The 23,133-nt window shown below is 44.3% G+C and overlaps 2 gene segments (V, D, J or C); one reads left to right on the plus strand and one right to left on the minus strand.

Moving 5' to 3' along the window:
* LOC106978146 (immunoglobulin kappa light chain-like) overlaps window positions 1-23,133 on the minus strand; it is an 84,913-nt gene that overhangs the window by 7,146 nt on the left and 54,634 nt on the right.
* Window positions 12,059-12,864, plus strand: LOC113597077 (immunoglobulin kappa variable 4-1-like). The segment is given in 2 exon segments: window positions 12,059-12,165; window positions 12,371-12,864. Coding segments are annotated over 2 exon segments (528 nt in total).

Genomic DNA, 23,133 nt, shown 5'->3' on the forward strand with positions numbered 1-23,133 from the left:
ATGGTGCACTAAGCAACCAATAAGAGGATGAGGTCGGTTTCTATATAGTCACAAGGAAGGTGTTTGTGAAAATACAGGCCATGGAATGATATGTTTTGTGTGATATTGATTCCATTTTAATGGATATATATGGATATAAATACAGGATAATTCCTGAAAGAAATACAACAAGTTTTACTCAGTAGTTATCTCCTGGGCTTACAGAGGTATGTTGTTTGGGAAGAGGAGAGCAATGACACTTCCTTTTCCCCCTTCTGTATGTTGTAGATTATCTGATTTTTAAAAATTAGGTGAATACATTCATTTTGTGGTGTTCAGAAACAATAAGGCTGCAGCAATTTTGATAAAAAGTAAACTCTGACATTGCCTACTAGGATTCTCAATATTCATGTACAATGTATAAATATAATTTTAAATGATATATACACGTGCATGAGGGTTTTTTTGGTCAATTAGTGTTTTTCTGTAATCTTTAAATCAAGAATTAATCTGGTTCTGTATAGGAGATACAAATGTAGGATATGTGGGCGTGATGTAGGGGCTGGAAAGTGGGAATGATAAAGATGATATGGCTCTACTGGGGATTATGTTCCTCGGTGAATAATGTGAAATTGGGAACTAATGTGAAGTTGGGATCTACTGTGAAGAGTGCGTCTAAATTATTGTACTAATATAGCATTTGCTACAGTATTTGCTTATCATAAGAACTATTGTGACAGAAACTATTTTACCGATCCCATATAGTCGTGATCAATAAGAATGGCTGCTGTGATGTTGTAACATAACACAGATCACTGAGAAATGGTTGAGATCCTTAATATGTGTATGGTTCATCATTTGAAGGTAAAGGTTGTCTTCAAAGCATCTGTGAGGTTCTGCCAGGGTCTACCATTCTACAAAACGCCCATGATGGACCTTGATAATACTGATTTACTGAGGAAAGGCACACTGTCAGTATACTAGTCTGACAGGTTCTTGGATTTGTGTATAAGAGTGATGGAGATAAAAATTTGGGGAGAGCATTCCAACAAACTCATCACTGAAGCTGTTTCCCATTTGACCCCCAGCAAAGTTAGATTCTTAGAATAAATTCTAAACTGCTTGTGGAAGAGAGAGAGAAAGCAAGGGAAAGAGAGTGAAACGAGAGAGACCAAATGCCCACCTGTAAGTCATCCTGAAAACTATTGCTAAACCGTCTAATCAATGTTTTTCACATCTACCATTTCAAGAAACACTACTTTTGCCCTTTAGTTGGCATAATTGACCAGGCTATTTGGAGACATCCGCTTCACTCACACCGGTAACATACAGTAAATCAGCTAACTTGTCCGGGACACTATGGCATAGTTTTGCTTTTTGCAAGGTTTGAGGATGGTGGTTTCCTTACCTGGCTCTGGAATATTTGTGTCTGATAATCCATCTTGAAGTCTGTGGTTCAGTATTTTTTTCTAGCTCATCAATCACAGTGGAGTCCAAGATAGGTGGTTCTTTTTACATCAGCTTTACTCCTCCTTAGGATTGTAATGGCTATCATTTATACTTGATTCAAGTTTACATCCCATAAGGTAAGGATGAAATTCTTGAGTCCACATTCACTGGTGTCTAGAACTTGATAAATTGGCTGTCTTCCAGCTAGAGTGCCACAAATTGACACCTATCGTGAATTCCTAAGGGGCAAGGGTGGCCCCATAGCGAGAAGAAGGGAGACAGAGGAGGTTACTTGAGAAATTGCTGCTTCCTTAGTCCTTTGGAGCTGTATCTGTTTCCACTCATCTCTGAAGGAAGAGGTGCTGAAAGAAGCAAAATCCTTTGTTCTAACGTGTGCACATGCTTGTGCCGTAAACATGACCCAAGATTTTGGACCTGCTCTGGAAAATGTAGATGTTCATCATGTTTCCAAGAAGACATTAAGGCTGCGGGTATTTTCTGACTTCCTAGAGTGAAAAAGAAAACAGCAGTAACAGTGCAGGGTTTATTACCCTTGGAGAGGCTTGCCACCCAGATTTACATGTCAAGTGTTGTGGTTTCTGGTTGGTTATACACAAGTGATGAGTCCCTCGAACTCTGCTCTGGAGTTCCCTGCCCCCCTTTGTTTGTCCCCTTGGCATCTAGCCCTAGCCCTGTGTCCTCTTTTATCCTACTACTGAGAAACCTATCATGGACAACTACTTTGATTGGGCTAGCTCTGGACGCAGTTGTGAAATTGATGATTTCAGGCTTGATTCTTCATACTTGTTTTCTTCCCCACTGTCAGATCTTCAGGTCCCTCATGGGCACTCTGCTTTCCTCCCTGCTGGCTCAGGACCCAGCCCTGAGTGCCCTCCACCCCCCACCTAGTCTTGCTCATCTTGGGTAAGGACCTGGGCTCTGGATCTTTTCTGCCCACAGTCCCAAACTGCCTTATACCTTCAACGTGTATAATCCTGATCCCATGCAGAAGGATTCTGATCTCTCACTGCTTTCTGTTCCCATTAGCTTTTCTTTTCAGCTTTGTGGGTCTTGGTTACCACTTGACCTAATATTGTATTGTTTTTGCCTCTTGCCCTATTCTTCCTGTTCTTGTGGGTTTATTTCTTTAAAATAATATTCTTAAAAATCTTTTTTTTTTTGTATTTTAGGGTGTTTTTTTTTTTAATTTTTTAATGTTTATTCATTTTTTGATAGAGAGAGACAGTGTGAGTGGGGGAGGGGCAGAGAGAGGGAGACACAGAATCCCAAGCAGGCTCCAGGCTCCGAACTGACAGCACAGAGCCTGACACGGGGCTCGAACTCAGGGACTGTGAGATCATGCCCTGAACCGAAGTCTGTCAGAAGCCCAACCGACTGAGCCACCCAGGTGCCCTTGCTTGTTTGTCTTTAACAAGAAGGTATTGTGATGGAATGTATGTGTTTAATCCATCATCTTAACCTGGATCCTCTCTTAATTGACTCATTTGAGTTCTAAATGGGGTTACTAGGCCAGGTCCTGGCTCTCTCTCCCACCCTAATCAGCATACACATTCTAGGGCTATTAGTCTATTGTTGGTGAAAGAGGAAGCACAGATTACTCCTTCCTCCATCACTGCCACCCCCCCAACACCCCAAGTATCCTGATTATCCTGGCTGATAACACAGAGTTACAAACAGGGCAGAAGGATGGGAAGAGGGCAGGCCTGCAGGAAAACGAATGCACTTACACACAAAAGCAAAACCGAAACCTAACAGATTGAAACAAGGAATAATTTGGACTTAAAAAAAAAAAAAAGTTTATTTATTTATTTTGAGAGGGAGTTGAGGGGAGAGGAGGGAAAGGGGGAGAGAGAATCCTAAGCAGGCAGGCTCTGCATTGTCAGAGCAGAGCCCAATATGGTGGCGCTCAATCTCACGAATCTTGAGACAGTCTCACAGACCTTGAGATCATGACCTGAGCCAAAACAAGAGTCAGATGCTTAACCAACTGAGCCACACAGGTGCTCCTGATTTGGACTTTTAAGTTGAGTATAATGGACCTGTCCACCACTCGTTCAAAAATCCCCCTTGCAATGACAGAAGGAATATAAAAATGAGAATAAAGTTATTTTGTGATTGGAGAATCATGCAGGATCCCATTAGCAGAAAAAAAGTTGTGGAAAATCACAAAGATTTAAATTTTGTGATTCAATCGATGGAGAAACTGAAATCTAGAATCTTCCATTCCATTGCAAAAATAGAAGGGGTCTTTGAGTAGCCAGTACTAATTTTCCCTCAGAAAATCGTGGAAAACACGTACCTCAGAGTTATTACGGACTGGGCCTGTGTGTGGGATGGGAATAACACCTGGGCTGCCTCCATTGAGTTTGCACTCACCCACCCTTCAGGCTATGGTGATAGTGATAGAAAGAAAAAGAGGCCAAGTTACAGGCATTCAAAAGCAATGGGATAAAAATCTTCCAGGCCACTAGAAGAAACAAAAAATGGACAAAGCAAATTAAACCAGTCTGGCAAAATTCAGGAAAAGGAAATAAAAAATCAAGAGAAAAATGTTAGATAAATAGAATTACAAAATAAGATGGAGAGACTAAGTCCAAACAGAACAGTCATAAACTGTAATAAATGCTGTTAAGTTATTCAAAACTTGAAAATGAGGCACAAAGATGACTGTCAGTGAAGACTCTTTCCTTGACCAAACTGTACTCTGGCTCCTCTGAGCTCTCTTCTCAAGTGGACCCCGAATTTTGGGCTTCTGTGTTCATCTTTGCATTGTCCAATTTTAGCAAGAACCGTTAAGTCAGTTTAACCAGAACCCGCCTCCTTGATATCTGATCACTGATGAGGGAGCATAAGGCAAGCTGAGGACAAAGCACAAGCTTACAACACCCTCCCAACCCTGCCCTCCCTCCCCCCCACCTCCCACCCCAGGTAGGATATGTGTGATATTCCTCAGGTACCCTGGCCCCTGGCTGCCCATCAACAAAGGAAAGGACAGAAAACAAATGGTTAAAGGATAGAGTCTCCATCAGTTTACAAATATCTCATCCCCGAGGGCCTAATCTCCAGGAACTCCCTACTGGTTTAATGATAATGCTTTGCTAGAGGGAAACCCACTTAGCTTGACAATAGCTAGGCCTCCAGTAATCCGGAATCTTCTTCAGCATATGGAAATCCCTTCAAGAAACTTCCTCTTGACTTTATCTCCCCCAACTCCACTGTGTATAAGCAGTCACTCTTCACAACCCCAGTGCAGCTCTTTCTGCCCACTGGTCCTGTCCCCGTGCTTTAACAAAATCATCTTTTTACACTAAAAGATGTCTTCAAGAATTCTTAATTGGCCGTAGGCTCCGAACCCCACCAACACTCCAAAACCCAATCGATCACCATCAACATCTGATGGGCTCCTCACCTTCACTGTTCCCAGGCGATGTCTGATCACTCTGGCGTGCCTTCAGCAAGAGTCTTGTTAGGTCGATTTTGCCAGATCCTCCCTTGAACTGGATGTTTTCTCTTAGTCATTTTTCCATCCGCTGACCCCCACTCTGCTCCTTGGCTATAAACTCCCACTTTTCCTTGTAGATGGAGTGGGGCCCAATCTCTCCTTCCCACTGTGCAGTGTTTCCTACACATTATCTTGATGATCCTACGTCTGCCTTACTTTTCTTCAACAAATGTCTTGAGTAATTGTTTCTTTAACACTATGTGTCCTTTCAGGGTCATTTGACTTGCTAGAGAAATGAAGTTTTTAAAAATTTCTAATTATACCTAATTAAAAACTAGATTTCAAAGAGTTGCATGTTAACCTAGAGAAAACTAGGTTTTCTCATCATGAAAATGATAAATTATTTTTATCTGGGGATAAAATCATTTTTATCTGGGTTTATCATCATGAAAATGATAAATTATTTTTGTCTGGGGAGACAAAAGCATCTGACTCTTGGTTTCAGCTCAGGTCATGATCTCATGATCTTAACGATCTCATGGTTCATGAGTCTGAGCCCACATCGGGCTGTGCTGCCAGTGTGAGCCTGCTTGGGACTCCCTGTCTCTTGTCTCCCTCTCTCTCTGTTCTTCCTCGCTCACACTCTCTTTCCAAAAAAAAAAAAAAAAAGTATCCAATCAGAAAGGAGAAATTCCTTAAAAGGTGAGGTCAGTGTGTTCTTAGAAAATGTAGGGATGCAGTTAGGAAATGGAACGTCCATAGTTCTCTGTTCCTTCTATGTATTTTGAACTCAAAGTCTGTGAATTATGGTATTTTGATGATAGATAAGAGTTCTTACTCACCATTGTGCTTTCAGTGACTAACAAGTGTCTGGCCTCCAGTTGGTGCCCAATACATATTTATTGAATAAATGAATGAAATGAACAAGTATTGTTGAGGAGTCACGGGAAATCCTTGTTGTTTTCTCTTTGTTTGCTATGGTCCCCTCTGGTGTTTGTCTTTGGTAGTTTCTGAAGCCCTGGAAACTGGACAGTGGTGCCTTAAACCAGGATTGTCTTCATGACAGCAGACCCAGAAACCATGTTAGACTGAATAGAAAATAGACTGGGTGCCTCCTTGGAGGGGTTTTGTAGGTTTGTGGACTGCTTGAACTGGCAGAGACAAACTGTGTCTCTCCCCATCGGTAACAAACAGGAGGAGGCTAGGTGTCTAAGAGAGGAAGTGATTCACTCAAGGCTACACAGGTAGGGAAGGACTGGGATGGGGGAAGAACCAGATGTTTTGCCTCCCAGTTAAAGCACTTCTATTACATTTCCTGAGGCACTTGGAAAAATATTTGCAGACCAGGAAAATTCTCTGCACAGTTGCCATCTGGTCCAAGTCTGACGGGACATTTTTAATGCACTTTCTGAAATCCAGTGGAAGAATGAAAAATGACCCTGAGCAACATGAACGTATGTGTCTTTCTTCAGCATGCCGGCTGCTGTAGGACTCAGGATACCGAACAGTTTTTAAAACTGGAAAGAGCTGCAAAGTTATATTGCAAAAAGCATGGGTAGAGGGAGGGGGTAAAGATTTTGGTCTCAAGGCTATCCTCGTCCCGTGACATGATTTATATTTCTAAATAATGGTGGTCCGCACTCTTTTACTATTTCCTGGACAGGTTTTGTAAAATAGAGGGTTTTTTTTTTTTTTTTTTTTTTTTTTAGGTTTTGGTAAAACTTAATTAACCATACATTTACCTGGACCTGGACCATGATTCAAACAAACTTACTGAAACAACAGTGTGTAGAGATGATCAAGGTGGTTTGAATAAAAACTGGGAATTAGATAATATTAGAGAATTATGTACCATAGTAGCATAGCACTTAATTTTTTTAAAGTCCTTTTCGGTGAGCAATGTACTAAAATTCTTAACGGATCAGCTTCAAAATACTCCAGTGTGTGTGTGTGTGTGTGTGTGTGTGTGTGTGTGTGTGTGTGTGCACGCGCGCGCTCGCGCGCGCACATGTGTGAACATGTATATGATCTATCTTTGTATATGATTGGCCATTGCTGTAAACATTAAAAATGAAAATAAAAAGAAACAGTGTCACATTTCCTAGAGCGACTCACCACACACTAGTCAGGGTGCAGTTGTGAAGTTATGCCAGTAGATGGCAGTGTTGTATAAGCCAACAAACCTACATAGGTCTAACGGGATGATTGAGGTTTCTGGGTAACAAAACTATTACAAGCCAGGTCAGATTTTATTGTTTTTAGACAAAAAGTCATGGAAATATTTGAAGAGAGAGAAAAAAAGGCAGGTATAGAGCAATCTTAAATTATTTTTAAAATAAGTGATTTATAAGTCTTACTGAGAATTTAGATAGGATAGTAAAATAAAACCCCCTGTAAACTTATTACCCCTGTATAAACATTTGGTCCACCCCCGTCCCCTCTTTCTGTTTCTCTACCTCCAGTTCTATTTCTTAGTGTATATTGATTTTCAGTGGTCAGCCCCACTTACAGGGGAAGCAAATTTATAGATAAGTGGTTGATGAGCAACAAGCCTTTTGGATGATTCTCTTTTGTAACCAGCGTGATCCTTAAAAAAAAAAAAAAAAAAAGGAAACTAGATGTAATGATTTCCCTGTTTAAAACTCTTCAAAGGTTTCTCATTGCAGTTACAAACCCCTTGTCACATCCTCCTAGGCCTACACCCGTGGTTCTCGTTTTTGGCCGCTGTGATTGGAACCTCCTGGGGAACTTTAAAAACTACTGATGCCTGGTTTCCACCCCTGGAGATTCTGATGGAACCAGTCTGGGTGGTCACTGGCCACCGGGATTTTCATGAACTTTCCAGGTCATTCCAGGGTGACTTGACCTGACCCCGGCTACTGTCTAACTGCGTTTCTTACTCCGCCCCCTCTCCTTTTGCTCCATTCCCCAGGCCTTCTTTCTGATCTTTGGGTTGAGTTCTTTCTCCCCTCAGGGGGACCCAGAGCCTCCTCACTGCTGAGCCAGATGCCAGGAGCCCTTCAAGGCCAACCCCAGATTCCATCTCTGTTACGGTCCTGGCCTCTGGGGTCCTCTTTCCTATCAGGAATCTGGAACTTTGGAGGGCGGGGAGTTTAGCAGCTAAAATCTTTCATCCCTGGTTGTACTTGGAAACGTGTGCATCTTTAGGTATCAGTTACAATATTCACAAGGCTAATTTTGTCTTCACAGTGAAGACGTGCGAGTCTGAGGTATTAAAAGTCATCCAGGCTCTTTGGAGTCCTTTATGCAGAATCGGGACCAGAGTGAGGCAGGAGATGTACTCGCCTCAGGCACAAAACTTAGGGAGATACACACACACACACACACACACACACACACACACCGCTCAGTAATTCAGATAAAATAATCTTTTAATGCAATATTTAAAAATCAAAATTTATGCAAAAATCCATGATAAAAAATATGAGAATTGGAAGTAAAGACTGGATCTAGCTTGTGAATAAAGAAATATCAATGGAAGGGGCACCTGGGTGGCTCATTCAGTTAAGCCTCCAATTCGGCTCAGGTCATGATCTCATGGTTTGTGGGTTCGAGCCCCGCTTCAGGCTCTGTGCTGACAGTTCAGAGCCTGGAGCCTGCTTCAGAGCCTGCTTCTCTCTCTGCCCCTCCCCTGTTCGCACTCTGTCTCTCAACAATAAGTAAATTTTTTTTTTTTTTAAACAGAAGTATCAGTGGGGACTGTTTAATTTGTGGCTGTAGTATACTTGAGAGAATTTGAATCTGTGCCCTTTCTTGGGCGTTGTGTCTCAAGCTAGGGTGATAGGGATTTTCAGAGGTATAACATTTGTGATGAGAATATTTTATAGTAAAACGCAAATGGACCAATCGTGGGAAAGAATGCAAAATTTCTCTGAAGGTTTAAAATAAATAAATTAAAAAAAAAAAGAACCGAAGGAATGTTTCCTCAGAAAGCTTTAGGGTAAGCCCTCAGAATCCTAGAAGATAGCCATTTTGTTTATTCTGCCACTAGGTGTGGTCAGCGAGTGTGAGAGGCAGTCATAAAGCTTGTAATTCCAGAACATCAGGGGGCACCTGGGTGGCTCAGTAGGTTAAGCATCTGACTTAGGCTCAGGTCATGATCTCAGGATTCCTGGGTTTGAGCCCCCTGTCAGGCTCTACACTGACAGTGTGGAGCCTGCTTGGTATTCTCCCTCTCCCTCCCTCTCTCTCTCTCTCTCTCTGCCCCTCCCCGGCTTGTGCTCTCTCTCAAAATAAATAAATAAACTTAAAGGAAAAGAAATACAATTGGATTTTCCCTTAAAAATTTTCCCCCCAGGGGGAGAGAATTGGAGAGTACAGACATGTCCCACACTGTCTTGCCTGGATTTCCCATATATACAGTCCAGCAGTTGAGTCCTACCCCGTGAGAGCTTTGTAAAGTAAGAGAAGGAATAAGAATGGTCTATGGAAGGAACAGTGGGGAGGCAGAAACGAATGCTATGCCTGGCATTCTTACAGGTGGGACCTGAGGGATGTGAAGAGTGTTATCAGTCAGGGTTCTCCAGAGAAACGGAACCAATAAGATATCCATGGAGAGAGAGATTTTGAGAATTGAGAGTGTGGGGGTTGGTGAGTCCAGAATCTGTAGAGCAGGCTGGCAGCCTGGAAATTCAGGTCAGTGTTGATCTTGCAGCCTTGAGTTGGAAATCTGTAAGCAGGAAACTCAGGCTGAGATTCTATGTTGCATCTTAAGGCAGAATCACTTGTCCTTTCAGAAACTTCAGTCTTGCTCCTTAAAGCCTTCAACTGATTGGATGAGGCCCCCACCCTCATTACGGAGAGTGATCTGTGTTATGCAAGGTCTACTAATTTAAATGTTAATCACACCAAAAGCTACCTTCAATGAGAAAGAATGAAATCTGGCCCTTTGTAGCAACGTGGATGGAACTGGAGAGTGTGATGCTAAGTGAAATAAGCCATACTGAGACAGACAGATACCATATGGTTTCACTCTTATGTGGATCCTGAGAAACTTAACAGGAACCCATGGGGGAGGGGAAGAAAAAAAAAAAAAAAAGAGGTTAGAGTGGGAGAGAGCCAAAGCATAAGAGACTCTTAAAAACTGAGAACAAACTGAGGGTTGATGGGGGGTGGGAGGGAGGGGAGGGTGGGCGATGGGCATTGAGGAGGGCACCTTTTGGGATGAGCACTGGGTGTGGGATGGAAACCAATTTGACAATAAATTTCATATATTGGAAAAAAAAAAAAAGCTACCTTCAGGACCACATCTAAACTGGCAATTAACCAAACAACTGGGCACCATAGCCTAGCTAAGTTGACACGTAAAATCAACCATCACTAGGGGCGGATTGGGGGGCTGAATGATGGGAGAATTGACCCTTTGTCAGGGTGAGGTTAGGGTCCCCAGCTTGGATCTACTTGATACAGAGTATAGCCGGGTCTTAGGAAATTTCTCACGTCAAGGAGCAGTGCAGAGGCCACGTGGATGCCCACAGAACAGCCAACGGACCACCTCACGGAGTGAGCACCAGGCATCTGCCGCACTCAGAGACAAGATTGGAAGAGTTTCAGGAGCTGGATACCTGAAGCCACAGAAACCTATGCCGTCCTTATGGGGATGCACGCTCGGTTTCTTAAGGGAATTGCACACCCCCCACCCCCACTCTTCCCTCTGCTGGAGAATCAACAGCAGGACCAGGAACAGGCAACCGTGAACTGACTTCTCAAACCATTGGATGGAACTAAATTTTTCTTTTCTTTTCTTTTCCTTTCCTTTCCTTTCCTTTCCTTTCCTTTCCTTTTCAATGTTTATTTATTTTTGAAAGAGAGACAGAGACAGAGAGACAGAGAGACAGAGTGTGAACCTGGTAGGGCAGAGAGAGAGGAGGAGAGAGGATCCAAAGCAGGCTCTGTGCTGACAGCAGCAAGCCCACTGTGGGGCTGGAGACAGATACGGGGCTGGAACTCATGAACTGCATCATCATGATCTGAGCCAAAGTCAGATGCTCAACTGACTGAGCCACCCAGGCACCCTGGAACTAAATTTTCTTGAAAGAACCTAGATTTCATTAATTCGCTAATTTAACGCAAAATGGAAATATTGAATTGAAAAAATAGAATAACTAAAATTCAGGATTCAGACTTCCCTTAGCTCAAATTAGGGTCCTGCTTTTCTCCTTAAGTGAGTAAGTTCTGGTCCTGTCTTCCCATCTCTCTGGCCCTTTGTACAGCCCCAAAACTGAGCTCAGGTGTTTGTGGCATTCTTACAGATCTGCAGCATAAAAATGGCTTTAGAGTCCCAATATCTTTGGTCAGAGATTTTATAAAAAGTTGGGCCCAAAGTTCTCCATTTCCTTCTTGTGCCTTCCATTCCTTTCTCCCTCCCTCCCTTCCTTCCTCCCTCTCTACCTGCCTCCCTTCCTCCCTTCTTCCCTCCCTCCCTTCCTTCCTCCCTCTCTCCCTTCCTCCCTTCCTCCCTTCTTCCCTTCCTCCCTCCCTCCCTCCCTCCCTTCCTTCCTCTCTTCCTCCCTCTCTCCTTCCCTCCCTCCTTCCTTCCTTCCTTCCTTCCTTCGTTCCTTCCTTCCTTCATTTCCCAGCAAATTTTATAATTTTACCAGGATTATTGATATGAAGAGCCTAGCTCATCATTTCTGGAAACGCAACCCATTTAAAAACATTCTTGAATTTAAAATAGAAGCTCGGGGCGCCTGGGTGGCTCAGTTGGTTTGGCGTTTGGCTTCGGCTCAGGTCATGATCTTGCGGTTCACTAGTTCAAGCCCCACGTCGGGCTCTGTGCTGACAGCTCAGAGCCTGGAACCTGCTTTGGATTCTGTGTCTCCCTCTCTCTCTGACCCTCCCCAGCTCACACTCTGTCTCTCCCTTTCTCTCAAAAATAAATAAGCATTAAAATTTAAAAAATAAAATAAAATAGAAACTCATCATTAGATCTTGTAGCAGTTTGTCATTTTAGAACTTCTGAGTTGTTCTAAGAGCTTCTAAGTTGACTTCTGTGTCTCTAGTCCTACAACTATATTTTTGGTGATATTTTTGGCTCTTTAGATTTACATTGGATACTTTCATAACCCACTGCTCATGCAGTCTGCTTCTTTACTCACCAGCTGCTTTGCATAGGCCCCTCCAGGCCCAGACCAGCTGCTCAGGTTTGATAAAAGGGGCCTTTGCCATGTGAGCTCAGCTGCATCGGGCAGGCAGGGACAGCACGATGGTGGCCCAGAGGCAGGTCCTCATATCCTTGTTGCTGTGGGTCTCAGGTGAGAAATTTAAAATTTGCCACAATCCTTTTGGAGTAGTATCAGTTTAGAGTTAAAAACATTTTTTTAAAGGTGTAATGAGAAATACTGGCGATTTCCAAAATAGACCCAATTATGCACTGACAGGTACAACGCTTTTCAGACGACGTATTTCAGTGTCACGATAAAGTGCGTATGTATCATCATTATCTACTCGTGCTTGCAGGTGCCTGTGGGGCGATCACGATGACGCAGTCTCCAGGCTCCCTGGCTGGGTCTCCAGGTCAGCAGGTCACCATGAACTGCAGGGCCAGTCAGAGTGTTAGCAGCTACTTAGCCTGGTACCAGCAGAAATCAGGGCAGCGTCCTAAGCTGCTCATCTACTCAGCTTCCACCCGGGCATCTGGAGTCCCCGACCGATTCAGTGGCAGTGGGTCCGGGACGGATTTCACCCTCACCATCAGCAACCTCCAGGCTGAAGACGTGGCGAGTTACTACTGTCAGCAGTATGATAGCTCTCCTCCCACAGTGCTTCAGCCTCGCACACAAACCTCTTCTCCTGGGGCCGAGGGTCAGGGAGGCTTGGCTGCACCTGCTGCTTCCTCCCTGCTCGGCCCTGAACATGCACATTCCTGTATCTGCCTGAGAAGCCACCTCTCCCGACTTATTCCTTGGAGGGTTGTTCAGGGCCCAGGGGAAAATTAAGGGGGTTGGCTTTTTCTGGATCCCTTTTGGGGGGAGATTAGCGAAGACAAATGCCGTAAAGATGTCTCAGAGAAGCTGTCAGGAGTTTTTGTGTCGCAGGAACCTGTGCGTTTCCCACAGACGGATGGCATAATTGACCCAGTAAGGTTGTCTCTACCCTTTGGGGAAGGGTCCGGTGAATTTTACACCCTGATGGATGAATTCTCTCTTCCCTGTGCCTCCTTGACTCTGGAACATTTCTCTTTTATTTCCTTATTCTCTTGGTCTCCTTTCTTCACCCGCAATCACCTTCCAACTCAGGACCTTCCCAATATTAAACCTTTGACCTCTCCTATTCAGAACCTCCTACGTGGAAGGTAGCATCCCTCTCTCACTTTTTCCTTCCGTGGACCCTATTTTCCAGCTTTCCTGAGCAATGGCCCTGACGTCTGTTTCTGCTCTGTCTCCTTCCGTACCTCCCTTCTCTCTCCTCTCCATTTCTTCCAGGTGTGCTCTTTCTCACAAAGGCAATTCTCTAATTCTTTCACCCCGTCACTCTAGAAATATGAGCTAGTGTCCCTCAGCACCTCGTTCTCGTCATTTGTCACCTCTTTCTTTGAAGTCGTCCCTTAGGCATTCAGGTCGAACCTTGTGACTGAAGGAAATCATGGCTCTAAGTGTTGCATAACCTGAGTCCCTTGGAAAACATTTAATTGACATGCCCATTTCATTGTAAAAACAGAAAAAATCCCAAGCCTTTTAAGTATGATTTCTTTACCTCCTTCTGAGATACATGGGTTCAGGAAAAGACCACAACAAACCTGATCAGGGTGCTCTGAACACTCTTACCTACAGAACAGCTTCTCATAATGATTAGAAATATTGTTAAAGTACCCATATTAAGGAATCCATATAATTCATTCCAGATGTGTTTTCTTTAAAAAAAAATTTTTTTTTTAATGTTTGTTTTTGAGGGAGAATCAGAGTGTGAATGGGGGAGGGGCAGAGAGAGAGAGGGAGACACAGAATCCGAGGCAGGCTCCGGGCTCTGAGCTGTCAGCACGGAACCCGACCTGGGGCTCGAACACAAGAACTGTGAGATCATGATCTGAGCTGAAGTCGGACACTTAACCAACTGAGCCCCCCAGGTGCCCCCTCCCCCAGGTATGTTTTCTGAGTGTTTACTATGTGTCAAGAGCAGAGGTATTTGCTTTCACCCCAGCCAGGGGAGACAGACGATAAATAACCTGCATCAGTGAATACTTACTATGTTGTTTTGGAAGTGCTATAAAGAAAAATGAAGGGGATCAAAGCTTGCTGGGGTAAGAGTGAGTAGAAATTTAAAATCAGATGATGTATTGGTTAGCTATTCTTGTGTAATAAATCACCCCCAAAATGTAGTGACTTAAAATGGTAGCATTTTTATTGCCGGCATGTTTACTGGTTGGCTGAGTAGTTCAGTTGCTATGGGCCAGGCCTGATTGATCCTGATAGGTCTTGGCTGGCTTGCTCGTGTGTTTCAAGTTAGCTGACAGGTCAACTAGGTGCTCCGGTTATAGAAAGGCTCACATTTCTTTCACGTCTTTCACATTGCCGTGGTTGGCTATCAGCTGGGGCTGTCTGGGCAACTGGGCGTCATGTCTCTCATCATGCGGCGGATTAATCCCAACTTTCTGTGGCAGGTGGCAGGGTCTGAAGTGAGGAAGTAAAAGTACATGAGGCATCTTGATGCCTAACCTTAGTGCTGACACAATTCCCTGTCTGATGCGTTCTAAAGGTCGATACAGTTGATCCTGTTGAAGAAGAAGGTGAATAGACCCCAGCTCTTGATAGGAGGAGCTGCAAAGTTATACTGCAAAAAGCATGGGTAGAGGGAGGGGTAGAGAGTGGGGGATCTGTATTTGCAGTCAATCTACTATAGACGGTCATAGAAGGCTGCACTGAGAAGGTGTGACTTAATCAATGTTTCAATGTGGTGAGGAAAGGAACCATAGGAATACTCCAGGCAGTAGAGTTGTAGTTGGTTCTAAGTAGAGGAAACAGCACATTTCCGAGGCAGGAATGTGATCAGAATGTTAGGGAAGTAGAAGGAAACCAATGTTGCCAAAGTGGAGTGTACAAGGGGGAGAGGAGTAGAAATGAGATCAAAGAAATCACAAGGAGGCCACCTGATACAGGTCTTTGTAGGCTCCTCTAAGGATTTGGCTTTTATTTTGAATGATGTGGTAAGTGGGAGAGTTTTGAATAGAACAGGGCATACTTTGGTACATAGTTTAACAGGATCTCTCTGGGAGGCAAGACTGGAAAGATAACAGTTGGGAGGCTATTGAGATCTTCCAAGCTGGAGAGGATGACAGCTCGGGTCTGTGGCAGTGGCAGTGGAGGAGGTGAGAAGTGGTATATTTTGAAGACAGAGATAACAATATGCTGATGGTTTTGACAGGGAGTGTGAGAGAAAGAGAGCTCTCAGGGTGACTCCAGAGTTTTTCTCTGAGTACTAGTAGGAGGGCGTTGCCATCTGTTCCAATAGAGAAGACTGTGGGAGAGTGGATTTGGGGAAGGAGATCAGGAATTTGGTGTTGGACATTTTAAGTTTGAGATGCGTATTAGATCTCCACGTGCAGCTGTCAAGTATCCATTGGATATACGAGTCTAGAGTTCAGGGAGAGAATCGGACCGGAGCTTGGAATATGATAAGCAATGGCATGAGTGTTGCCTAGATCAGAGGCCCAGCAAGATGGTGCAATGCTCTGGAGTCCAGAGCAAAAGGCGTATCAAGGAGGAAGGTGTTGTCAGTGTGTTAAATGCTGTTGATGGGTCTAGCGAGATGAGGACTGGCATGTGGCCATTGGACTTGGCAATATGGAGGTCACTGGGGACCTTGAGACATTTCGATGAGATGGTGGAAGTAAGAACTTGAATGTAGAAAGCTCGAGAAAGAATGAGGGTAGAACATCTGGGGACGGTGGCTGTAGATAGCTCCGTCAGTGAGCTTTATAGTGAAGGAGAAGAGTGAAATAGGCCATAACTGGAGGGAGATGTGATGTCAGAGAGGTTTTTTTGTTTTTTGTTTTTTAATGTTTATTTATTTTTGAGACAGAGACAGAGCATGAGCAGGGAAGGGGCAGAGAGAGAGGGAGACACAGAATGTGAAGCAGGCTCCAGGCTCCGAGCTGTCAGCACAGAGCCCGACGCGGGGCTCGAACTCATGAACTGTGAGATCGTGACCTGGGCTGAAGTTGGACGTTTAACCGACTGAGCCACCCAGGCGCCCCCCAGAGAGTTTTTTAAAAGATGTTCACATACTGATGGGAATGATGCCAGAGAGGGGAGAACGCTGACAATTCAGGAAAGCAGAAGTGCCAAGCAATTCAGTTGAGGAGGCAAGGGATGTGGGTTCCGAGGGAGTGGCCTCAGATGGGAGGGCCGTCTGCCTCCCCACAGTGCTGGGAAGAAAGGCGGAGTGTGGCAACACCCAAACCAGCAGGTCAGAAGATGGACAGGCAGCCCATGGATGTTCTCCTCGGATCCCCTCTCTTGACCTAGGAAATAGGAAATGGGGTATTTGGCTTTAAGATAGGATGGGGGAGGAGCTGTTAGGACTTGAAGAAAGAAGGAAAGAGAAAGAGTGGAGACCGAATAGATCAGGGAAATGAGATATGATGGTGGGGCAGGATTAAGGGCCCTCAGGAAGTGATTGGTCATGAATCTGAAGCTGGCAGAAGTCAGAATTTGCTGTGTGTTTTTCTCCAGCACGCATGTGGGATTTTGTTGCACGAAGTGAAAGAATGGAAGGCTGAGGAAGTTCTTGTGTATAAGGGAGTCGTTATAAAGAAGGATCGTGGAATTTAAGCTGAGTAAAGAGGGAAATGGGAATATGAAGGGCGTAGGGATAGAGAAAATGTAGAAAGGTCAATAGATATGTTAAAAGATAATTTTCAGAGAACAGTAAAATTATGACTCTCACGGAGATACAATATTATTGAACGAATGTTAAGTTATTTTACTCACATGATGAATGTGGAACTACGAAGATGTTCTAACTGGGTCAAAGGAAAAGTGGAGGCAAACTGGTTTTCCAAGGTGAGGTAAGAAGTCAATGAAATTACTACTAGACAGGACAGAATCATGCATCTATCAGTTACCAACAGTTTACAAAGAGTTGCAGGATAGCTCAAAGACAATGAATAGGGGTAGAATCTGATAACCCGGACAGGTACACCACAGACACGCCGAATTTTCCATGGAAAGACAACATATGTTTTCCTAGAGATGTCAGGTCTCAGTCTAATGAAAGCGAGAAATTATTGGCTATGGCCACGCCAGGTGGAGTGAGCTGCAGAGCCCTTAGAAGTGGGCAAGCCTGAGATGCTTAACATTTTAATGATGGAGAAGCTGCTGTTGTTTTCTAACGATGTGTCTGAGGTGGGGCCATGAGAGTGAGTGATCAAGATTGGGTGGGGAAGAGCCAATTGGAAGAGAATCAGTCAAACAACTGAGAGAGCAGGATAATGGAAGGCTCATACACGAATGTATTGAAACCAGCAGGCACGTGACAGGGTGTATGAGCCAGGAACTAAAACACCGCAGAAGCGAAGACAGACTTTGGGCCTGGTGTTTGCGTGCACTAAGGAGTGATACTGGGTGACATAGTCTACCTATATTGATTTCAAAGACTGTGTTTTCACTTTTTAGGTAGGAGGTCTAGAAGTGGCAAATGAAGGGGGCAATAGGAGCTCCTGAGACGTCTGCCGAGGAAGCACAAAAGCTGAGGGAGCTTTTAGAAGAGACAGAGGCTATGGAGCATGTCAGCGGTTCAGAGGGTGTGAGTTGGGAGAAGGTTTTGAAGCATCAAGTCCTGGTGGCTCAGTTGGTTAAGCGTCCAACTCTTGATCTCGGCTCAGGTCATGATTTCATGGCTCATGAGATCGAGCCCCATGTCAGGCTCCCTGCTGACAGCGTGGAACCTGCTAGGCATTCTCTCTCCCACTCTCCCTCTCTCCCACTTTTGAGCACATACTCGGTCTCTCTAAGTAAATAAATAAAACAAAAAACCAACAACCACTCTTCTTCAGGAGCACAAGGACTTGTCTCCACTTGGGGACGTTCTTTCACCTGGAATGCAGGAGCAGGGGCCCGAGGGTCTGGGATGGTGGCACCACCTTGCTACCTCTCACCTTCCCCAGGCTGCTCAGACCCTGTCCCTGGAAAAGACCCATTTATCAGCATCTGGCTACAGGGCCGGACCTGTGGCAGAGGCATTTGGGCCGAGGTTGATGCAAATCCCCACGGAGGACGAAGGTAGAGAGGTGGAGCTACCAGAGTCAAGGCTTGTGGTGGCCCCTGTGCTGCTGCCTTCCAGCCCCTCCCCTGGGCTGCCTGCCCTTGCCTGGCCCAACCCCTGACAGATGACAAGCAGCTAGAATTATGGGTTAGGAGATGATGAATCACGTGTGGTTGAGCCCGCTCCTGTTTGGGGGAAGGTACTTGGGAGGGCATCTTGCAGAAGACAAAGAATTAGCCCATGGGAGAGAAAGCGTTTAGGTGGTAGGTAGAGCCTGTCCTCTTGACCTGTGAGCTTGAGTTCGCATGGGTTTTTCTTCTGTGCTTGGTCCCAGTGCCTGTACATGACACATTAATGTTAGATACAGGGTGAACAGGAAGTTGGGGACTGGTTGTTCTCCACTCTGAGTAGGAGTGACCCGTCCACCTGTGAGGGCTTGCGGGGGACATGACATTGGTTTTCAGGACTGAGCAACTGGAGAGTCCCAGTCTTACCCAATGGAAGCAAGTTCACTGATTAGTGTAGGTCTCTAGCCTTCACCAAGCTTCCATGCTCACCCCTCCCACCCTTTCCAGGTCCTCATGACATTTCAGGACTTGGTTTCAAGGCCATCTACTCAGTGGAGCGGACTTCCCCTCCCCATCTGAAAGAGGCCCCCCTGTTTCCATCTTTTATAATCCCACAGCTTCCTCTTCCTGATAATAATCACAACTTGAAATACATCATTGTGCTTATATGAACTTTTAATTGTAGGGATTAAGAGAAACAACTTCTATCCTAACGTTAAGACAGCCGCAGGTCACTCCCACACAGGGTTTCTCAGACAGACTAGAAGACAGAGATTCAGGAAACTGGTCACAGAGTCCCTTGGGACATGCTTGAGCTCCACTTGGAAATTTCTGGTGACCCCAAGTCCCACAGGGTGCTGTGAGAGCAGGTGTCCCCCTTGAGCACAACCTCAAGGTCTTCTGAGCTGATTTGCATGTTGTGTCAGTAGACAAAGCTCCAGGCTGCTCTCGACATCCTTAAAGGCAGAGCTGGTCAGGGACCTTGAGGAGCAGCCTCTAGTCCAGCTGTCAGAGACGGGGTCCGGGGCTCCCCTGATCTTCATCCTGCAGTTCTGGGTTCCAGGTGAGAAGGGGCACATGGAGAAATGTTGGGCAAACTTACTGTGGCCATGATGCTTTCGGTGTCTTTGGGCTCCTGCTGGCTAGAGCATGAAAGCTGCATACACACACACACACACACACACACACACACACACACACACACACGAGCATGAAAGCTGCATACACACACACACACACACACACACACACACACACACACACACACTACATCTTCCTTATCCATTCATCTATCAATGGACATTTAGTTTTTTTGCCTATCTTGGCTATTGTAAATAATGCTGCAGTAAACATAGGGGTGTATATATCTTTTAAAATTAGTTTTTGTTTCTTTGGAATAAATAGAATTTATTTGTGGAATTATTGGACCATATACTATTTGGATTTTTAATTTTTTTTTGAGGAAACTCCATACTGTTTTCCATAGTGGTTGTGCCCATTTGTATTCCCACCAACAGTGTTAGAGCATTAATTTGGGGGTAGATTATTTTTTTAAATTATTATTATTTTTTAATTATTTGTAATTAAATTCAAATGGGTGTAATTGGCTGCACAGCATCCTTCCCATTAAAGGAATATGATTGGGGGCAGGCAGAACACAGGTCCTAGGTCTTTTGTGTTATTTGATTGGAATGATGTGTTCACCTATGAGGGATTAATGAATGAAAACCAATGCCTCTTCTTCTTCTCCTATTATGAATGTCATATTGAAATTATTTTTGGAATACTTGATTAAATCCTAACTCCTGTAGTAGCTGACAGAGTTAGACAGAAAATTATGATGTTACAAAATGTCCAGACTAACGAATTTCTTATAATATTATGTCTGGTTTATTTTTCTTTTTTTCTATTAAAAAAATTTTTTTTAAGTTTATTTATTTTTGAGACAGAGAGAGACAGAGCATGAACGGGGGAGGGTCAGAGAGAGAGGGAGACACAGAATTGGAAGCAGGCTCCAGGCTCTGAGCCATCAGCCCAGAGCCCGACGACGCGGGGCTCGAACTCATGGACCGCGAGATCGTGACCTGAGCCGAAGTCGGACGCTCAACCGACTGAGCCACCCAGGCGCCCCATGTCTGGTTTATTTTTCATGCCTCCTTCTGAGATGATAAAATCCAGTGATAGCAAGTGGGGTAACATTCATTGACTATGGACCCTTTGGTTTGGTCTAATCAAGATCTGGCTGTCTGTCTCCAGTGTGTTCTTTAAGCATAAGACTAGAATACAAGTGTCCCCTCTGAGCATTTTTTACTATCCTTGGTAATGAGGTGCAGTAGATTAGGTGGATAGGTAGCTAGCTAGATGCTATTCTTTTTTTTTTTAAATTTTTTAAAAACGTTTTTATTTTGATTTTTATTAAAAACATTTTTTAATGTTTTATTTACTTTTAAGACAGAGAGACAGAGCATGAGTGGGGAGGGGCAGAGAGAGAGGGAGACACAGAATCCGAAGCAGGCTCCAGGCTCTGAGCTGTCAGTAACCAACTGAGCCACCCAGGTGCCCCCAAAAATGTTTTTATTTTTGAGAGAGAGAGAGAGAGAACGAATGTGAGCAGGGGAGGGGCAGAAAGAGAGGGAGGTACAGATCTGAAACAGACTCTGGGCTCTGAGCTGTCAGCACAGAGCCCAATGCAGGGCTCAAACTCACGGACCACAAGATCATGACCTGAGCCAAAGTCGGATGCTTAACCGACTGGGCCACCCAGGTGCCCCTAGCTGCTATTCGTATAATGCTACTGTAGTAACAGTGTGGGAGACCCAGGGGATGTCTGACAGATGCATACACTTGCCCACATAAACAACCTCATCTGTGCTATCTACTTTAATAGCTACCTCTCATCAGAAACCACTGGTGGTTGTGTATATGGTGCAAGGCAGTGATTCAGTGAGGAGACAGCTTGCAGGCATGCACTAGATGAATCTATATAAAGAAACACTAACCAAGGTTTCCTATGCATTCCCCTGAGGTAGAAATGCATTTATGTGTCCCCTGTGTGAGCACATGTATACGGGAGCACAGACTCACAAAAATTGGTAGTTTTATTTTGATCTAAATACTTCATAATCCCCACCCTGACATGTGTATTTGTATATATGTATATAGATATATGTATAGTTTATATATATACCACCTTTGAGATGAACCATACTATTTATTGGTCTTATTGATGTTAATTCCAGAAAGAGGAAGAGAGATTACTTTAGGCAAGAGAGGCTTAAGTCATTTCTAAAAACTGACAAACACCAACGTTTCTACTTACTCCTCAAGGGTAGAAATTAATATTTATGTCACCTTTATATTGTGTTGACTGCTGTTATCAATGAATGTCTTCAGAAGAGGATGAGAAATTACTGTAGAAAAGAGCTGTCAGAGAAAATGAGATCCCAACTTGGGTTTTTTGGTTTCTGCTCTTTAAAAAAAAAAAAAAAAGGAAACATTTCTTTCTTTCTTTTTTTTTTTTGGAAAGTTTTATTAAAATTTTTTTAGTGTTTATTTTTGAGAGAGAGAGAGAGAGAGAGAATGAGCAGGGGAGGGGCAGAGAGAGAGGGAAACACAGAATCCAAAGCAGGCTCTAGGCTCTGAACTGCTAGCACAGAGCCCAACGTGGGGCTTGAACTGGTGAACCATGAGATCATGACCTGAGCTAAAGTTGGTCGCTCATCAGACTGAGCCACCCAGGTGCCCCAAGTTTTATTTATTTTGAGAGAGAGAGCATGTGCAGGAGCATGCGAGTGGGGGAGGGGCAGAGAGAGAGAGAGAGAATGAATGAGAATCCCAAGCAGGCTCCATACTGTCAGTGCAAAGCCTGATGCAGGGCTCGAACTCACGAATCGTGAGATCGTCCCTCGTGAGATCATCCCTCTACCGTTGGCCTCCAGGATTTCAGCCCCGTTGAATGGTGGTTAATTTAGGAATGTGCTTTTACTTTGGAGCTTATTATGGAGCACATCATTACTGGGTACAGTGGCTCTTGCTGGCCTTCAGCACACCACGAACATAAACGAAATCATCATTATTATCTACCGAGTTCCTTCCTGGGCAATATTGTTGCCGCCACTGCTTTCCTTGTTTGGTGGTTATGAACTGCTAAGCTGAGTACTCAGTAAACAGTCGCAGAGTCGGGTGTAACTTCAGCAGTATAAAGTCCAGCAGTAAACGCAATCTCCCCTCTCTCTCGAAGCACACTCACACTTAGCCACACGCTCATTTAAACTCTTCCCTAACTGGGGCACCTGGGTGGCTCGGTCGGTTGAGCGTCCATGAGCTCCATGAGGAGCCATAAGCTTCATAGTCACACGCGAAGCTTTTCCTGGTAGTGGCCTGTAATGGTACGATAGCATGAAAGCCGCCATAGGCTGGGAATGATGGGGTCAACACATGGGTATTACTTTGGTGCCGTTATTGCTTTCTCATCAGATCCAAGCAAAGTGCCTTTAAGCAACCGATACTCGATGAAATAGCATTGTCCCCATGCTAGAGGGAGAAGGTACACAGATCTGTGGCTCCCAGGTACTCGGAGTTCACAAATTTAAGGTAATCTCTTTGATGTTTATGTATGTAGTCTTTGGTTTGGAAAAGTATTTGGGATTTCAGATGAAATTTAGGCAGCGGCACAAAAGCGTTAAGCCCAAAGTCAGCAGATGATACTATTCGGGGAGGATGTAGGGGACAGCTGTTCAATCTTGGAATTATGGAACTGAACTGTTTCCAAAAGGAACAAAGATCTAAGAAATAATAATAATTGACATTCTAGTGGTCATCATAGCAAGAGCAAACCAAGAGAGAGAGAGAAAGAGAGAGAGAGAGGGATAAGGGGCAGAGAGAGGGAGACAGAAGATCTGAAGCAGGCTCTGCACTGACAGCAGAGAGTGCGATGTGGGGCTCAAACTCACC

Source organism: Acinonyx jubatus, chromosome A3 (genome assembly GCF_027475565.1).
Source record: "Acinonyx jubatus isolate Ajub_Pintada_27869175 chromosome A3, VMU_Ajub_asm_v1.0, whole genome shotgun sequence".
NCBI classification, from domain to species: Eukaryota; Metazoa; Chordata; class Mammalia; order Carnivora; family Felidae; genus Acinonyx; species Acinonyx jubatus.